Genomic DNA, 20,058 nt, shown 5'->3' with positions numbered 1-20,058 from the left:
AAAAAAATGTTGCTTTCATTTCTGTTTCTAGTCGTCAGTGTTGATGGTTGCTACAAATGAGAACTGAACAGCAGCACTGCTGAGAAACAAGAATTTACTATAGCATAAAACACCATTAATATTGTTGAAGAAACAACTACAGTAACATTTTAATACTAAATTTAGATCTTCAAACCCCTTCATTGCAAAATTACTTAAAAGTTTACCACATTTTCCCCCTAAAACCAATTGTTCTCTTTACTTTTCTTACCCCTGAATACAATTTTAAAACATCTTCCTGCCAGTCACAGTTAATCATAGAAAAAATGGTTCTCATGACTTCTCATGACACAAAATCAAACACGGTCCTAGTTCTTTGGTAAATTTCATTTACACTAAAAATTTATACCTTCAAAGACAAAAGTACCTTTTGATGGCTTTCAACAGGCATCAATATTTAAATATCCAACTTTAATGAAGGGAATAAGATGGTCATTATAGAAATGACCCTTTACACTTAAATTACAACTCCCCTACCAAAAAAGTAACAAAAACCACCTTGAAATATCTACTAACTCTCACAGATAGACATAACTTGTCCATTTAACTGATTTAAAAAGTACTCAGTAGCAGACATTATATATGAAGACAGAAAATACAGGTAGGGATCAACTGAGACACACTGAAGAATCTAAAAATGTATTCTTCTATGGTTTTCTTGTACTATACCATGGAAAGCTAGTAATCAATGAATTATCCTGGAATACACTACTCACAATCATCATCTGTATGAAGCTTTGCCTTCAGTTTTTCCATTTTTCTTTCATCACGCAACAATGTCCTGTCTTTCTTAAGCGTTCCGGTACTCTCCTCTTTCTTCTCTTCGATGCTTTCCTGAATTAAGGAATATTCCTCATAATTTGTTATTCCTGGAATTATAAATAAATTCAGGGTTTGTAACAGTAAAGATTTAATACATTTTAGGATGGGTAAAATATTTTTTTCCAGATATTAGAACACCAATGGTTCATTTCAAGTATAGTAAAGAAATTCCAGATAAAATACTAAAACAGTGTATGGAGGAGGAGATCCCAAGAATAATCCACAACTTCTGCATTTAAGACATCTCTCCAATATCTGGCATAATACTTTAAATACATCATTCCTTTGTCATATGCTGCATTTGCCACTTTCAGAAAGACAGTAAATTTTTTTTTTAATCTACCAAGAGAAGCTACCAGTCTAAAAACATGATTGGATTTAAAAGAGCAGTAAATTCCAGAATGGAGACACAGCATAGTAAATTTCCTTTCATGGATGCCTGCAATTGCTTTGTGAGAACTGAGTAATTTCAGCTTGCCCACAATGTGCAAAAGAAATGTGGCAGAGCAGACTGAGGAATAGAAACCACGTGAACTGTGGGGGTTTTTTAGAGTTTTAAAACTCAAGATTTCCTATGAATTTTACATGAAACTGAATCAAAACTCAGTTCAAAACATTTAGCATAAGGGCTAAGTTGTTCTTATTCCTTTGTTCTGCTTGTTTTTTCCCACTGTTTGGTAAATCATGCAAATTAAATGCTCACCTACACGACCACATTCATGAAAATATGTCAAACTAATTTTTCAAGTAAAGCAGTTACATAGCACGTTAGAATCCAGCATAGAAACACTCAAACAAAATTGAAACGGATTAATTTAAATTTAGCTTAATTACTTTCCAAGTAAATTAATCTAAATCAAATTAAGGCCACTTTAATTCTAAACGAGAATTAAGCAAGGGTTTAAGATGATTTAAACTAATCCATGTTGGATGCATGTTTATAGTTAAATATGGATTAGTTTTCCAAAATGTCTCTATTTAGATAAATACAAAACCAGACTATAACCAATATGACACATTTTTGACCAGCTGCTCTGGATGGTTTCCATATGTCATTTCACAAATGATACTGTACTGTGATCAACTCTTTATCAAAACAACATAGAGCCCTAAGTTTAGGTATATTTCAAGGTTAACTGTATTTATCTTTTATCCCATTAAAATTAAGTATAAATTTAGTTCTAATTCTCTGCTACATAGCAGGAAAGCGTATGTAAAAGGTAACATAATAAAAAAAAATTATAACTGTACTGTCAGATTACTTTGTGCCTTCAACTGCTGAATACTGAAGTTGAAGGATATAGCTAACTCTCTACCAACTTCCATAAAACCTGGAAAACAGATCTCAAAAAAGCATCTGGTAATTGTTAACTGATAACAAACTTAAACTTTTTTTAAACATATGTTACAATTTCTAGCCAGTAATACACATAACACCCTAAAAGTGAAGATATGGCAGAAAAACAAATGCTTAAGTATGTGGGTCCCAAAAACTTACCTATCCTGCTGCAAATGGTAACCAGCAATTCACCAACTGTTTTAGAATCATCCACCATGACAGTTTTCACTGAACCATCCAGCATACGTATTTTCTGAGGCCTCTGTTTCTTTTTGTACTCCAATATATCCTAAGAAGTAAACAATACTGTTTCTATATGCTTTTGGAAGCCACCATGAGCCAACCCAGTAACTTAGATGCCGAAAACAGCATTCTCTCCCCACTCCCCAAGCTGAGTTTTTCCTTTGTTATAATACAGGCAAACTTACTCATGTAACAAACTTGAGAAGTGACTACTTTTAGTTCTGCCAGCGCCATTTCTCAAGAACTTATCCTAGCTGGCAAGACCGAAACCTAGACAGGGCAGGATGGACTAAAGCACCTTTGTGCTGCAAAAACTAGTTTACCATTTAAAAAGGATAGAAATGCCTTCTGGTTGTAAGCAAGCTGGCCATAATGTGAACAAGTATGACCTCATCATCTTTAGTACAAAACAAACCTACACTATAATGCAAGGTCACCTCAAATATAAAGCTTATTACAAAACCTTTTTTTTTTTTTTTTATCTCTTTCTGTTAATCGTTCTATGAAGACACTATTGGCCACAGTAGCTCACAGTCACGGCCAGACACAGGAACAAACTACCTACCAGCAAGGAAGGTAAGTGGGACAATTTCAGGAACAGACTCAAGACCCTCCTACTCTTCCAAATGCTAAACATTCTTCTCGCTACTTGGGAAACAAGTTTTCTAAAAACATGTTGATGAATGAAGCAACAGACTTGCACCATACCCCATTTCTCAGCATATAATAATCCAGTGTTCTTCCAGCCTCCAGCCATATACCTTTTCGAGGGTCTTCATCTGACAAGAACAATCCATAGTCAGAGGCTGTGGAACAGAAGAGACAGAGACTCATTGAAAAAATATCAAATCTAATAAAGCCAACATGTTTTTTTTCAAGGTTATTCAAGCTTCAGGGTTAAGCTTCCATAACACTTCCCTTCCACTCTTAATGAACTTGGATAGAAAATTTTTTCTGTGCTTCAGAAAATATTTAGCTTAGCAGCAGACAGCAGGGTCGATCAGGCTTTATAGAAGACTCAGAACAAAAGCTTCACTAAGCAAGAACATGTCACATGTCCTGTGTAATTTGTATTATATTTGTAATTATTTCCCTTGAAGATGATCTTTTTTAAATGCTTATAGGTCCTGCCTTGGAATTGACTAACCAAAGATACAAGCAGTTTGGGCTTAACCATAGCATACTATTTTAAGCAGTAGTTTTATTAAAAATAAATATAGTCTGCTTTCAACCCTTCAGATATTGTGTTTATGCTAAACTTCAGAATCTTTTTGGTAGATGCTTCAGATTTAGACATTTAAAAAATACAAGGCTTCTAGAATTATAACCATAATAAAAATCTCAGGAAAAACTTGCATCTATTGCAGGCTAAACATATGCCAATTAATTCTTTCAGAATCACAAGTAAATGATAAAACTCTCATTTCTGTTCATCACTGAACTTCATAAAAGTTTTTTGAAGTTCATAATAGCACTGCAATCACATAGAAAACCTAGGAACTCTTTTCAGATTATACAGTAGGGCTTTTCCTTTATATGTGGTTCGTGGTGTTCAGGGATATTTATTTCTCAACTTCTCTGAATTTAACAGCTGTTCAAAATAACTGCCTTGAGAGCACAAAGGTAAAAATGCACATCTTGCATCTGAAAAATTGAATCTGTGTAACTAGACTTCCTAAGGACTCCTGCATAGGAGAAGCATTTCTAAGTAACGGTAACATTGTCCATTACTGATAAGTTTTTCTAACAGTGCAGACAAGATTTTCAAAACAGCTCTAAAGGTTGACAGCTGCAAATAAAACTCAATAAACAATCTGCTTTAAGAATTACATTCCAATGGCATTATATACAGTACAAAGAAAGGATTCTGAATAATCTGAATTTGACAACTTTGACTATGTTTAAACCAAAGTTTTTGTCCAAGTGATGACATATTTCACAGTCTGCATTCATCTAATTTGCTCAACAGGTACAGAGACAGTTAGATTTGACTAACATGTAGCAGTGTTCTGAATATGGTATGCACAGCATGGTGATGCTTTCACTTATTAACCAGTTTCAAACATTTCCCTTTGCGTATTTTTGAGATGTCCAGCCATTCTTTTGCAATTCCTGTTGTCCCTTCTTCTGCTGAAGCAAAAAAATAAGTTGGCCCAGATTTCAATGGAAAGCATTACCACAAACATAACTTTAAAAAGATAGTACCACAAAAATTGTTCTCCAAGCAGGGAAAAAATCATCTTCCAGGCAAACAAGCAATTTATTTAAGAAGTCACAAAGTTCCACAAAAAAGTATCCTTTGTAGAAAAACCTCTGTCAGAACAGAAGGAAGAAAAATCTGTTTGCACTTTGTGCCTTTCACTCCAGAGCCTTATGATTTAAATAAAAACTCAAACCCTCCAACCTGAAAAATAAATGAAGGAACAGAATAGTGCAAAAAACCGCCCATGGGTCTGTGTTTATTTTCAATTCAGCCAATGAATTGACTAAGGACAAATGCAGGAACTCACCTTGCCCTGTCTGAGCCTCTGGCACTCGTTCACGAATAACTCTGCAGGCATCATACACTGCAGTAGATGGTTCAAACTGCATCGTCTTCACTACATTGCATTGGCGGACACAGATCTTCAAGGAAAGAGCTACCATGGTGTCAAGTCACTTGCAAGTTCCTACTAAAGTATCTGAAAAAGTAATAATGGTATTATTGCTTAGAATTCTCAATTTAATACTTTAATACACTCAACTTTCCATTTAAAAAAAGAAGAAATCAGTTCAGTAGAATTATACGTATTCAAATACAGTTCTGTATAAAGCCTCATTAGCTTCATCAAGCTAGAAACTAAACAAAACATGTCTTTTTCTTGGTATATTGGAAATTCATTTTCCAAAAACGTGTACACATAGTTAAGTGTTGAGAATTTGCCTGAGGTTTATCAAAATGGTGCATAAGAAAACAATACACTTATTGGGTATATTGCCAACATATTTATTACTGACAGAAAATTATTTTTCTCTCACCAAACCTTTTTACTAGCCCATTTAGATTAGCTGGTAATTAACAGCTTAGAATAACTACTTAAATCGAGGCAGGATTTTCTTAGTATATAATTTCTCCTTTCTGGAGACTCTGAAGTGTGCGATACTGTGTTGTGCTATTTTTCATTTTAGTTCTATTTCAGAAACTTCACTGGATTTGACAGCATTTGTCTACCGAAACAGGAAGCTACAGATGCTTTTTGTTTTGTTTCATTTTGTAGGTACTCTGGGTTTTGTCTCAAGTGTCTGCCCTTGCTGTCATAACACTCCAAACCACTCTTCCATCATTAAGCTTTCCATAGCTATCTCCAAGAACTCTTCGTAACTGAAGTCCTTTCTGCATAAATACAGAATCTACTAGAATCCCCAAATATTTTCTTCATAAATTCATGTATGTGTATTTTAAATAGGATGATGGGAGATTCTATGGACTACTGCCACTGAGGACAATTTAAGCAGGACAAATTCTAATAGCTAAACAAAAGATTAAACCCCAATTGTGCACCTTTTTACAGCCTAGATACTTGGTACTGTGTGACAAAATCACTTTAAGGAATAGGGAGGAAGCAGCATTTACATTTCATCAATGCACCGATACATTGATGATTGCATCAGTTATTGTATCCCTTCCCCAAGGCACAGACAACTAATTTCTCTACCAATAACATTTAGGAGTAACTTTGGTTCTAAGATGTCATCCTCCCCCATATTTTTGGGGATGGCTTCCAAGACCAGCCACCACCAGTATGAAATGCTAGATATGATAAGATTATCAGACAAAGGAAAAGGGGTGAATGAACAAAAAACATACAAGAAGCATTAATGCACACAGCTCAGTGCTTTTCTAATTTATCAGTGTCTGACAACCAAACAATCTGTATTTTGAACCAATCATTCTAGGCAGAGGTTTGACAAACAAATGAAGATCTCTCCCTACTACCAAATACTACTTCCTAACACCCATCCGAAGGGTCTTTACGTTTCAGAAGTAATTGTTCTGTATAAGCAGAAGCACAAAAATGCAGGACAAAATATAAATCTCTGCAGTATTTTCATAGACATTCACCATAACTGGGTTCAGTTTAGCACTTTATCGTTTGTACATAAGCAAACATCAGAGCATTACAAAACCAAAAATATCCTAAGAAACTACAGAGTGGAAGAGTTCTCCACTATTCAGAACAGCCCCAGGAAGAAAAAATTTTTTTTGTGTGTACTTATATGAACTGTTAAAAAAAGGCAGCACACTAAACAGCTGGAAAAGAGACAGATCAGTTTGGAAAACAGTCTGACCAAGCTGCTCAGGAGGAAACTGTTCTAACTCACAGGTGACCTCTGAAACCTGTCTGTCTGTCAGCTTCCCTTTTGGTAAGGTGAGCCACAATCCCTGCTCCCTTTGTTCGGTCAATGGGTGAGAGCACAGCCATTATACTGAAACCTCTGAACTCTCTCCTATTTTCTACTCCTCTTAGAAAGAGGAAATGCTATGAAGCAACACCAGTGAACAGGTACATGCTAGATAAAGCTTTCCTCTCCTCTTTGCTTTCTACTGAACCTGAAGGTAAGACTTGAAGCCACACACATATCTGCAGACTCCATCTGATTATCTTGTCTATTAAAAGGCAGAATGGATACTGACCTTTTCCTATCAAACTTCCCATGAACAAGCTGCAGTCTTAACTTTTAGTATGAATGACTTTGGTTGAAGGGAAACAGTTGTTCAGAAAAAAAAATGCAAGCACATTCAAGAATCGTCTTTTAAAAAAATAACTTGAGTAAGGGCATTAAAAGAGGTCTCCTCTCTTCTGCTAACATATAAAGAAGTAATACAGATGACTGAATTTCTATTCTCTGATGTTAAAGCAAAGTGAATATAATACAGTTGCACACACACATTGCAGCACCATTGGAAAGATCAAATTAAACCTTTTTTACCATAGAAAATAGGATCCACCTGAAAAAACTTTGTGTGTAATGGAATAATTGACAACTTTCTGGAGTGGAATACTAGACAAGCGACTGAATAATCATAAATTAGCACCTGACTTGAAAGTTTCATGCCATACAAATCCTGTATTACCGGCACTGACAGTAGAGGGTCTCATGTAAGTTACAGTGATGTAACATTATGCTTCCTATGTATAGCTGAATCTTTTAATATTGTAGAAAATAACATTTTCTTTTAAGGTGAAGGGTCAGAAGGTTATGGCATGAAAATAAATACAGTTACTTGCAAATCGAAAAATCTACTTAATCTTTTAGTTAACTCTTTTATATGTAACACTAAAAAAGGGCACTAACTCACATCAAGGGACACCAAAATTCATTCCAGTGTCTAATCTGGATGGTCTAATCTGAATGGAGAAAAAGGAGCAAAGAAAAACCAAACGGTGATGACTGACCATGAAACTTTAACTGGAAAAATCTAAAAAAAAAAAAAAACAAAACCAAACCAAAACAAAAAAAACAAACAACCAACAACGAATTAAAATATTCTGCTAAAGTTATTGTGATTTTGCTGTTTTTACTGCTGCTTTTACTAGGTTAGCATAAATTTAGAAAACCAAAGCATTCAGATAAACTTAATTTCATCTGTGAGACCCAGAACAGAGTCAGTCCGAACTTGAAAGCAGTTTCGCCAGTACAGCATTGCGTCACATACTTCTTAAGTTTAAAAACAAGCAGAGGTCCCATTTCTTAAAACTTAGACAAAAAAAAAGTTCTTTTAAAATGTATTAAGCAGTTTCTCCTCCTGTTAATATTTTCACTTTGTGATCATGCACCACAAAAACCGTAAAAACGTGCTGGAAGGAACCTCAAGAGGCAGCCTAGCCTACTCCCTTGCACTGTGAGGTGACGCATCCCTATGCTGCCCCTGCCAGATGCTCATCTAATCCGTTCTGACAAAGCTCCTTTGAAATGGAGTCCACAACATCCACAGGAAAGCTGCTCCATTTTTATTTTTTCTTTTTACTACTACTACATTTTGGGTGGTTCTTCCTTACCTACCCAAGTTTTCAATCTAGGTCTTCCACTCTGCAAGAGAACATTTTTTCCCTGCCCTACATAAAATAACACAGCAAATTGATTCCTGTCATCTTTAACACAATTTTACAAGTTGGGAACCTGTTACTGTGTCCTCTCAATACCCCTCCTTTTTTTCAGAGTCAAATTCAGCTCCTTACATTAGTGGTCTAGTCTCCAACTCAGTGCTCTTGTTTTGAGAGACAGAAAGGATGCCTTTTTCAAAGATAGCATATGATAAGAGTCCATGAGTTATCAGCTTCCTCCAACATTGTGTTCTCAAACTTTAGACAAAGGTTTTCATCTGCCTCCTCCAAATTAACCTCAGGCTCTAAACCTCCCCACTTGGCTTTCAGTAATAACCAGGACAGGCAGTTTCCATCTCCTGGGTAACAGCCAAAATAGGACAGCTGTTTTTTCTCAAAAGAACTAAGAACTTGGTCAAGAAAAAGGGCTGAGATCACAGAGAAAAACAAGGGAAAAATACCTTCTGTGTTCCCCTTATCTTCTATACATTGATTCACACCACATTTAAATATTTCTCTGTGCAGGTAAGGGACTCTCTCCTCCCCAATATCACTCAGCCTTTGGAATGGCTGACCAGAAGTCAAAGTGTTCCTGGAAATTAAGAGGATTTTGGAAAGAATGGTTTGCCTGGTACTAAGTCTAATGCTGTGTGAGTAATGAAGTAGGTAATTTCTAAATCAGACTATGATTGATCTGTACTTGCAAAGCCTAGAGACTGAAGTAATAAATTAAGGATCTGAAAGGTTTGGGAGAGGAAGAAGCAGCCCTGAGCTCTTAAAAAATCCACAGATCATCAGTGAGAGAACCCAGTGCCTGCAAGTACCTATGTGAAGTGGGTAAGTCAAGGTCTCATGTTGAACCGTCCCAGTGCCCAGGTTCCGGGAAATCCCAAAATAAGCTTATCACCAGGGGTTGAACCAAAATGAGCAGGCCTCTGTGTGCCCACAGAGATACCTTGCAAACAAGCAAAAATATTTCAAACATATAAACCCCAAGATATTATCAAATACCGAAAAGTAAGACATAAGAATGAGGCAATATTAAGGTTCTTTAGAGCAAAGTAACTTCAAGTTGGAGGAACGCCTGACATTACACCGCTGCAATTCAGCAATGGTGTAACCACAGCAGCAACCAGCTCCCTTTCAGCTCCAGAAGTTAACAGTCCCTGTCACAGCTGCAATTCTGACAGTTTGGTTTTTGGGGTTTTTTTTTCGTGTTGGCCACTGCATTTTTGATGAATCTTTCCCTTACTTTTTGACAGAATTGGGTTGTGGAATGACTACACACATGATTTGTGAGAGCATCCAAGGCAGTAGTACTCTCCAGCAGAGGAGAAGGAGCAACATGTGGTAAGGAATGGTCACTGTGCCCCGGAAAGATACATCTTGCAGCAATCACCTGTATTTCCATTTGCACAGCTTTAGTCAATTCTCAGTTGAAGTTACTGTATCCTTCCCAAAAGCTCCCTGCATAGACACACTCCCACAACAGCTAGAGCTGGGATGCTGTTACTGTTAAGTTACAATAGGTGTGGGCTTAGAAGCAGATCCATACTCAATGAACAGTTAAATTATTTTTCTTTAACAAAAAGGCTGTGTCTCTGAATATTGATGAGGACAGAAGTCTGCATCACATAATACCAACAGGAATCAACTATCATCTAACTAAAAGCATACAATAAACCGGGGGAAGAACGGCTTACCAGATGCACAGGAGAATGAGATTTAGAGGGGAGACCAGTTAGTGAACACTGACGTACCGGATCATTCACAAACCCACCTGGCTTTATTTGTGCCATTCCTACCCTAACATCTGTGGTGTCTGACAGCTGATGGGGCCAGGATGTTACCTGTATATTTTGAACTACACTGCTAAGCAAACAAAGAATGCAAAATCTCAGCTTAATATTATCTCTGCTTAATGCTATAAGGATATAAACACTTCTTTGCCTTCCATTTCACACCCTTGCCAATAAAGAGTTTAAAGCAAAATACAACCCAGAAATATCTGCATTTCTAAACTAGGCAAATGTAGAACAGCCAACACTGACACTGTCAAATATGGACTACGCCTACCCAGTTAAAGGAAAGTTGTCACTGCCAGTGCTATGGTTAAAAGCAAAGCTCTGCTATGATTTAGTAGAGGTCTGTTTCCCTGGAGATACTTCTTAACTGGTTCATTCAAGCTTGAGCAAACACAAATCTAGGTCATGAAACTGTCGAAGTCTAAAAACCTGCATGTGTACATGCTAGTATAGGCAAAGCTATGTATTTTTATTCTAGATTAACTTTGTAAGACAATCCAGTGGGACAAGAGTTCCCTATTCTTTTCGGTACTCCCACCACCTACCTGCTGGCACAGGGCACCAGGAAAACAGGACAGGTTACATTTTCTGTTGTTAGTGACAGTTGAACATCTAATTCTATTGCGACATACCAAATGCTTGTTTAGTGGACTGGCACCTGGTAAGACCTCATTAAGCGACAGACACTCAAAAATATAAACCCAGTTGTACCGATAACTACATTTGATGTTTCCAAGATTCTGAACGCAAATGGAAGTGTCATCCTTCAAAATCAAGGATGATGGAACCACAAAGCATGTGAGCGGGCAGATGATTGCACAGGTACGGAAGATAACGACACACATTTTACTACAAACTTTCAATGGCATTTAAACTAGTTGGTCTTTGCTGCTGTTGGAATCTTAGATGCTTACCATATAAAAGATCACACATTCTTTCCAAGTAAGATCACCCTCCACTGCTATCAATTTGTAACTCATTTATACCACAATGCTCTCAAAGGTGCTTAAAGGGTGCTATTGATATGTTTTCCTAGAACACTACGTTGATTTTCCACCAGAACATTGTATAGGAGCTGAACAATCATCTGTGGGTTGTATGCCTGAAACATATGTCTGTATGTCATAGCAAGGCCTACATCACCAACTCCTCAATGGACAAGCCACTGAAGATATCATCACTGGTCAGCTGCTTTGTCATTTCACTGAGAACAGTGTAGAGAGGTGCTTCAGGGACAACTATCACTGATGTGCAAACATCCCACTTTTAAACACTGGACTGGAAGTTGTGTCTTGTCAGTAAGTTTAGAAGGGAGCAGTATGCACTCTTGTGGTGACCAGAAAGGAAAAAAATAATTAAAACAAAATAATAATCTCAATTTCCCTCTAATTAGTTTGAAGATGAAGGCAAGAGCAGTAAACAAATACAGTAAAAGTTGATGTTCTAAACGGGCAATGAGTACAAAGATACCAGCTAAGGGGAGTCCAAAAGTAGCCTGACAACCTCAGGCATCGCATGGTATCTGGGGTGGCTAGTCAGAACTCTTCAAGCTTGAACAAGCAAGCACAAAAAGTGTAATCCTTCCTTCCATCAGTTATGATGGCCTCTTATATGAAGACCTTCTTATATAAAGACCTCCTATATGTCCCCCTGCCCCAAGAAAAGCCCTACTCAACCACAACTCCTGTATACACACCCCACACATCCTGATAACCAAGTTTACAGTTAAAATCTTCAAAAATCTCAGGAAAAATTCACAGCATTTATCTGTTGCATGCAATGCTAAATCTTAAAAACAACCCACTTGAAAAACAGAAAAATGGAGATGAAGTAGGGCAAGCTTTGAAAGGCTACTGTGAAAGTAGGCTTTAATCATTAGTAAGCATTAATCATGGCATTCACAGTTCACATGTAGTTGTACAGGAACAGCATCTATTTTGCTAAGAATCCAGAAAGGAAGTACCCATAAGCAGAATTATATAAGAGACTAAAATATCCGAGTCTAATTAAGAGTTGTTTATAGGACAGTCAGCTTATTAGCAATTAAAATACAGTTTGCTTTTTAAGTCAAAAGGCGTATTTGCAAACTAACTTCCTTGTAATTCATACTTCCTTTTGAAGATACATGCAAGCGACTACAGGAGGAATGTCATTGTTCCAAACAGAGCTGAAATAGGTTTTAGATAACAGAAACAAAGAGGTCAACTGGAACCAGTCTAACATAGAAGTCATTAGCCTCAGGAGCAGAAGCCTCCAATACGGCAGTCAATGACTCAACACTTTGAAGAGGCCTTCCAGGCTTCTGTTCTGATTTTGCAAGAACACTGCAGGAGAAAGCTGAAAACAGGGAACATGAGTTTCTGTAGAAATCAGAAGTGAATCAACATCCTTTTGCTTGGTTCCTCTCCAAAGGAAATGATTCTGTTGTAGAGACAGAATCTCTACTTTTAAGACAGTCCTTGGGAGGATGGTGAGAAAGATGTTCACAGATCCTAGGAGTATAAATAAAACAGTATCCGAGATACAGAAGACATTTTTGTTTGGTGTGGGTTTGTTTGGTGTTTTATTTTGGGTTTGGGTTTTTTTGGTTGGGGTTTTTTGGGGGGAGGTTATTGTTTGGGGTTTTTTTGTGGGGTTTGTTGTTGGGAGGCCTTTTGTGTTACTTTACTGCTTGTAAGGCTAATCTAGGCCTATCACAAGAGCTGCAACTTACTTACAGTTAAATATATACTTAAATAACTTCAAATATATTTCCTGATTTCTGGTAATTTAAAAGCACATAGGTAAATTATAGGATAAGAAGAATAAACTAAGATTACAAATACTTTATTTTCTGTGGAAGAGTTAAACTGATATGAAAACGATTTTCCAAAGCAGCAGATTTGAGTATTCTAAATCACAACAACAACAGTAATAGGTTGAACTGAACAAGTGGGCTGTTAAATCCAGGCTTGCACAGTTCTGTATATTCACATTATTTTCAATTGCTGAAATGCTATAATGTTTTGAAGGAAAATTTTTAAGCTTTTATGTCTAATTTTACAACCTTTGAGCACACTTCAATGCTTTTTTTCACTGAATTAATTCAAAGCCCCAACTCAAAGCTCTGAACTATGCCTGCCATTCTTGGCAACAGCTCCAAAGTAGGATGCAATAAACCAGAGTTGTTAATATAGTTATTAAATGACACAGCTATGGTATGACCTCTTGGGTTCACCTACTGTGATCTAGATATTACCTTGCATTTCCTTTTTTTTTTTTTTTTTTTAAGTGACACATGTAGGCAGAGTTTAGAAAATACTGAGTTTTGTACAGTAATACACTCTGCCCATTCAAAAGAAAATCAAGAAATCTTTTTCTTCAGGTACGGAAACAGTATTGCTAAGTTCCAGAAAAGAGTGTCATGGTAAATCATACAAGAATTCTTCTGTTGCTTTCCTCCCACCCTCCTGAACATCACCTTATGCCACCCTGGAACTTTTTGATCATTTTCTTTGAAGAGAGTGGCAGTCAACTGTCACTTCATACATTCTCTGCTCAATTACCTACCTTAAGGAACACAAAGACAATTAATAGTCTGCTCAAGTTTCTTACAAGCTTTATAAAAAGCCTTCTAATTTGTTACGGAAGCTGAAACTGCATAAAATAAAATCTACTTAGCTACTGAAATCCCTGAAATAAATCCATATTGATTGTTTTGATCAGCATAATGATGCAGAACTAAATGGGGTAGACAAGTCTTTAGAAGCAGCTTTGCTACACAGAACGAGAAAATTAGTGAGGCTCAAGTAAAATTATTTTTGCCAACTCTGTGATGGGGTTTATGTGGAATAGTTCTTTGCTCTCATTGATTTGATGTGAAACGGTGGACTTAACAGGCACTGAAATTGCTTTCAGTAGGTTTTGATCAATTTATCCCAATAATCAGTTAGTACAATCATTTAAAGCAGTTCACTAAAACAGGAAGTGAGGCAGAAAAAAAGTAAACATTTATAAAATGTTATTTTAATGAATGCAACTGTAGTCTAGCAAGTCAGCATTCCACCTATTTAAGTAAGCTTAGAAGAACTTGAAGGAGAACTACACAAAACATGCTGACAACCAAACCATCATCTCCACTGTGAACTTTACCTGCTCATCCACAATCTTCACAAATTGAGGATGAAGGCGAAAGAATTCCTGACTTCAAAAATCTTTATTTCTTGAAGGCCCATTTGGAAAGCAGGATGCTTGGTAAAGAGCTCAGTCATTCAGTGAAAATTCAGGTTGACAGCCTGACACTGATTGTCATTTATATTAAGCAAAGCATGGCAAAGCAGGTCCCAGTTAAAAAGTTATAGCTACTCTCCAGGCAAGCTAACTCTAACCTTCTCTGTTCAAGAACACAGAGTGTGCTAAAATTCATTCTATGTTAAAACAGCCATATATAGAAAGATGAAGTGCACTTGAAAACTGTATGGTTCAATACAAATCCAAGTGCTCGAGCTACAATCGTTATTTAAACTTCAGTATCTACTGAGCTTGCCAGGAATACAAACGACAGCAAAAATCACTGTCATAGGAAACATTCATTACCAGTGTCTGATTTTTTTTTTTTAAATCACTGTCTTAAGAATAAAGACAAATAAAAAAGGCAGCAAAGGGGACATTGAATGCTATCTGCCTGTCTTTCCCACCCGGATATAAGTCCAGAACTTGTCACATCAGTAAAAATGCCTCCCATCCCAAATGCTCAGCATGCAACGTAACACTGACTTCCATAATACACTACATCTATGTAAATACAAACAGCAGCAGATACTGATGCTTCCTGTCTTCTTGTTAAACCCTGCCATTATGTGCCTGTTGTACAGGACAGATACTTAATAGTTACAACAGTAAAACATTGGTCCAAAAGTAAAGTATATCCTGCTGACAGCCCACTGTGAAAAGTCAACAGAAACTAAAGAATAGGTAAGTATGTCCGGTAAAGATAAAATCTTAGGGTTTACTCTGAGTTAAAAATGATATGATCATTCAAGAAGATACTACATACTAATACAGGATTAAATAAAACCATAATTAAGAATCAGACAGTACTAGAAAGCACATAAGCATTCACTTCACTGCGGCTTTAAGAGTACTCCATACCCCCAAGGTAAAAAGCTCACAACTACTGGATAAGGAAAGAAATTACAGGTTGGTGTAATACTTGTGAAAATTTCTGAATATGTTTAAGCTTCAGAAAAACCTAAATCTGAGGATTCAGGAGTCCTCTGACCAGGACTGAATGCCAAAGCAGCTGCTACTCCTACAACAGAAACAGAAAGGAAGGGATCATAAAACACTGCTGCACTTTTATCAGGGTGTAACAGTGTGCGCAAACATTACATGTCAATTAGATTATAGTTATCCTCGCACACTGCCAACTGTGTGCTAATCTAAGGTCAAACCTCCTCCTACATCAAATGTGTGCAGAGACAGACTCTGGCAGTAATCTTACTGAAAAGCTCAAAGTCAACTTGGCAGACTTCAAATTGTTGAGCCTGAACTCAGATATTCCATTATTTTTCTTAGCAAAGCCTATTTCAAGATGTACCTAAATGATTCTTATGCCTTGTAACTATTAGATTTCGTAAATGTCTTAAAATGCTTTACTCACACAGAGCAGGAATATACCATAGATATGCTATATATGGAAGAACACACTCATTCTACACCTACATAGACATATACATGTATATATGAACAAACGCATATGAACACACACACGTGCATATACACAACTGAAAAGAGAGCATGTTAGATAGGCTAGGATTTGTGACATAGGCATAAACTCATAACAACAACAACAAAAAAGCATTTAACTCCAGCTACCACCATCATTTAAAATGTGTCAATTACTAAAAGGATTTCGAAGTACATTCTCCACAGAAGCCATCCCTCCAGAAAACCCAGTTTAAGTCAGAATAAAATTACCTACCAGGACCTCCTCCACCTCAGCTGATGGTCAACAGCATAGATGGGGAATGCAGTTTAGTGAGGAAATTCACAGATGAAATAGGACCACAAAGGAATAAACACTATCTTGGACCATTACACATCACTCCTATTTCATTCCAGTATTCTGCACTACATAGAGCATCCTAAAAGATTTAAGCCACCACCCTTTGCAATTACACAAAAAGACCAGAGGGCAATAAAAAAGTTACTGCATAAAACAAGAGAAGAGCTTGTTTTCCAAGTGCAGGCGGGAAAAATAATCTGTCATTGTCACTGCTTCTGTTGATTATAGTCAGCAGCAAATGGGAAATCAATCTGAGATCCAATTTACAGCTACAGATATCATTTCCTACCTAAAGACAGATAGGGCTTCAACTTGTTTTAGCTGGGATCAACGTTTCACAGTTATCATTTTGGCTACCTACGAGAATACTCACCAAGTAGCCCTCTCCAAGACTGAAGATTTTTTTTACTTAATGGGAATCAGAGGAGTGTCTTAAATGCAGATAGTCACAAGTGTTTGAAGTGGTCCTGCAATTCAATCAACTGAGCTGCAAATCGGGGACAGGCAATGACTTATTCTCCCAGTAGGGTTTCTACCTGCAAACAGATTTTCCATTTAAAAAGGTCTTAAGCTAAGGAAGGTGACAGTAAGTAGGGCAACAAGATTTCCCAGTTGGAAAATTCACAGATTCACCAATGATTCTAAATATACAGTCTGAAAATACCTACTCCTCAGACAACATACTTAAAGGAAAATAATCACAACAAAATTAGTTTATGTCAACTTATTTAAAAGACTTAAAAGCAATAGCTGAACATCTCTTTTTCACTCCAATAAATTATAATTCCTGTTTCTCATTCACCAGTTCCAGTGGAGAGTTCAGTGTTGATTTCCACAGACAACATTACATTGCCAAATTGATTTAGTTTTGTTTTTTGTATAATGTCTAGGGCGTTCCCAGCTCTTGCTCCTATGCCAAAACTTTCTTTTTTACTGCTGACCTCCACAGTGAGTTTCAGGCAATCCCGAAAATAAATCCAAGAAAGATAAGACAAAAAATAAGACAAAACTTGGATAAATAACAACATAGGACACAGTTGTGCAGGGACACTCATTCTTTCCATCACTGTGTAAAACCTCTCCAGCTTCAAGTAGCTACAGAATCATGGAATTCTGTCTGTCACAAAATATAGACTCAACTTGCCACCCAGAAAATGGGTCTCATCTGGAACCAGCACTTCTCTTCTGAGAAACAGAAGACTGTTTACAAGGTCCTGATGTCACACATTAAATCTTCTGGGGTTTTTAAAGTGTTTAAATTATGTTTGAAAACAATTCCTGGCTTAAAGGAACAATTAGTGCAATAGAATCCCTAAATCTAAGCTGCTACTAATGTTGTGAAAATTCAACAGTTATAAACCTGTATTTCAAAATAGAGTATGTTATAACATCATCCCCCTAACTCCATATAAAAACACAAGGAGGGGTGTATTTCTAAATAGAGATCTGTATCTATCCTCATCTGTTCTCATCAAGGTTTTCTTCTGCCCATAGTGCAAAGCACTGGATTTTTTCAAGCACGCTATTTATGTAGCAAATAACAAAGCACAATATATATGGGCAAGAGATTACGCTAATACTTAATAAAGATCTGTTAACTATTTTGGTATCTATTACAACCTGAAAAGGAACAAATAAACCACAACTGTAGAAACACATAGCATGTTCACAATCAAACTATTAAAGAACTCAGCTTTATTTTAAAAAAATGTGTTAGTAAAAAGGCATTAAAGTGACTAACATGGTAAATAACATGTTTAATGATATACCAAGTCTCAGTTTTAGAAGTACTACTTGGCTTTGATATATTATTTATATTTTTAGGTGCATGCATACTAACACACTAATAATACATAAATACAGCATATTTGTGTATGTATGATACAAGCACATGCACACATACATCCCTGAAAATCATCATGGCTTTTAAGCATTGTGTATCATTGAGAAAGTTTACAATTGAAAACGGATTGAAGAGAAAACACTTTTCCCTATACGTTGTCTAGTACAATGAGTGCACTCAGGGTCAAAGCGCTCCTCCTACTCTTTGCCCCTCCACTATCATCACTAACTGAATGGCTGACTACTTCAGCTGTAAATTTAAGACCTCAACAACATGCATCAAGCATTTAAAATATAACCACCTGATAGTTACTGCAGGCTCAGCATCATTAATCAACTCCAGTTTCAAGGGAATGCTCACTGGATTGCTCATATTGAATTATATATTTACAGTCTGATTAATAACGCAATACTTGAATAATTTGAAGTAATCCTATCCATGAACTAGCAGCAGAAGGATATAGAGAAAATATTCAATGGAAACATTTGAAATAAAACTTCAGTATAATTGCTGATACTAGTGGCATTAACCCACTGGTTTTTTTGAGGGGCAGAAGCACTACTACCACAGTTAATAAAAGAAATGCCCCAAATCACTGATTTTACAAGATATTTATCTATTTAGAATTAAGCAATGTGCTAAATCTTATATTACTTACCTGAATCACGTACAGCATTCATGCTGAATTATTATTATATGAACTATTAAAACCTACACTAGAAATCTTTTGCATAAACGTAAGATTAATTGACCTATTCTTTCAAGACTTCCACATACCTCTCATTCTTACAGAAATGTCCCTTTATAAGGAATAGTCCTTTTATGCTGTTTTATTTTATTTGCTTGTGCAACTCCAATCCTTTCCCTCTAAGATACACCTTACTGTAACAACTAGACAAGACAGGAGTGAAATGTTTCCTTGTGTAATGCTTTTCTTACTTATTAGAACCTAACCCCATACCACTATTTCCCAGCCCACTCCCTATTTTGCATTAAAACATCAAATAGATTTCCTCACCATTCCAAGTTCTATTTACATGCTATTCTCTTGGAATAAAGCATACACTTCATTCAAAATGGTGAAAAAAAGGCATCAAAATACTGAAATCAAGTATTGAAAAATTCCTCAAGCAAGCCTGGTATTCAAAACAGGAATCTATCCAGCTTTGGCAGGAATCTCAGTTTTACTGGTGTTTCCTACTTGCTTATTATGTGCTGTGTTACAACTATTCTTCACCAAAGTGCCTGTGTCTTGTGGAAAGCACACTGCAGCAGTTACTTTAAGTGCAACTTCAATGTTTAAGTGACACTATTAACAAAAGCTGAAAGTAACATCCTGTTTGGGGTTTAGGTCACTGTTCAGGAAAAGAGACTTGGATGCTGCCATTCATTTACTTAGATCATCTTCCCCCCGAGAGCCTCTGCTTCCCCACTCATTCTTCGTCAGAACCAGCACAGGCCTTCAACAATGTCTTCTTCCACTAGCCTTTTACCCAACGCTTTTCTTGAAGTACACGAAACTAAGTTTAAATTACTTACGAGTTTCTCACATTCAACAAGACAGTTATGTTTTCCTGGGCCTCAATAATCTTCACATTGGAAACACAGAAAGTTGAATGGGAAATTTCAAAGGGAAGCTAGTTACGCGCTGCTGTTTTAATGAAATGACAAGATTAAATATGATTTTTCATTCACCCTGAAGAGAGCTAGATAACTTTTCACCTGATTATTTATACACCCTAAATAAGTGCATCAATAAGAAGTTTTAATTTTTAGTTTGGATTGCATACAAAAAAGATAAAGATGTCTAGAATAAATAATTTTAACAATAAACT

The 20,058-nt window shown here is 36.5% G+C and overlaps 1 protein-coding gene across 1 annotated transcript in view; it reads right to left on the bottom strand.

Moving 5' to 3' along the window:
- The window catches only part of TLN2 (talin 2), a 190,969-nt gene that overhangs the window by 104,257 nt on the left and 66,654 nt on the right, over positions 1-20,058 (bottom strand). The window contains exons 4-7 of the mRNA XM_074155555.1: positions 4,954-5,124; positions 3,152-3,249; positions 2,360-2,489; positions 756-908 (exon numbers count right to left, since the gene is read on the bottom strand). Of these exons, the coding sequence (XP_074011656.1) occupies positions 756-908; positions 2,360-2,489; positions 3,152-3,249; positions 4,954-5,089 (517 nt within the window). The 5' untranslated portion in view covers positions 5,090-5,124. The remainder of the gene's footprint in view (positions 1-755; positions 909-2,359; positions 2,490-3,151; positions 3,250-4,953; positions 5,125-20,058) is intronic.

This window comes from Numenius arquata, chromosome 11 (genome assembly GCF_964106895.1).
Source record: "Numenius arquata chromosome 11, bNumArq3.hap1.1, whole genome shotgun sequence".
Classification (NCBI taxonomy): Eukaryota; Metazoa; Chordata; class Aves; order Charadriiformes; family Scolopacidae; genus Numenius; species Numenius arquata.
The sequence above is the reverse complement of the archived record's forward strand: the minus strand, read 5'-3'. Positions and strand labels throughout refer to the sequence as shown.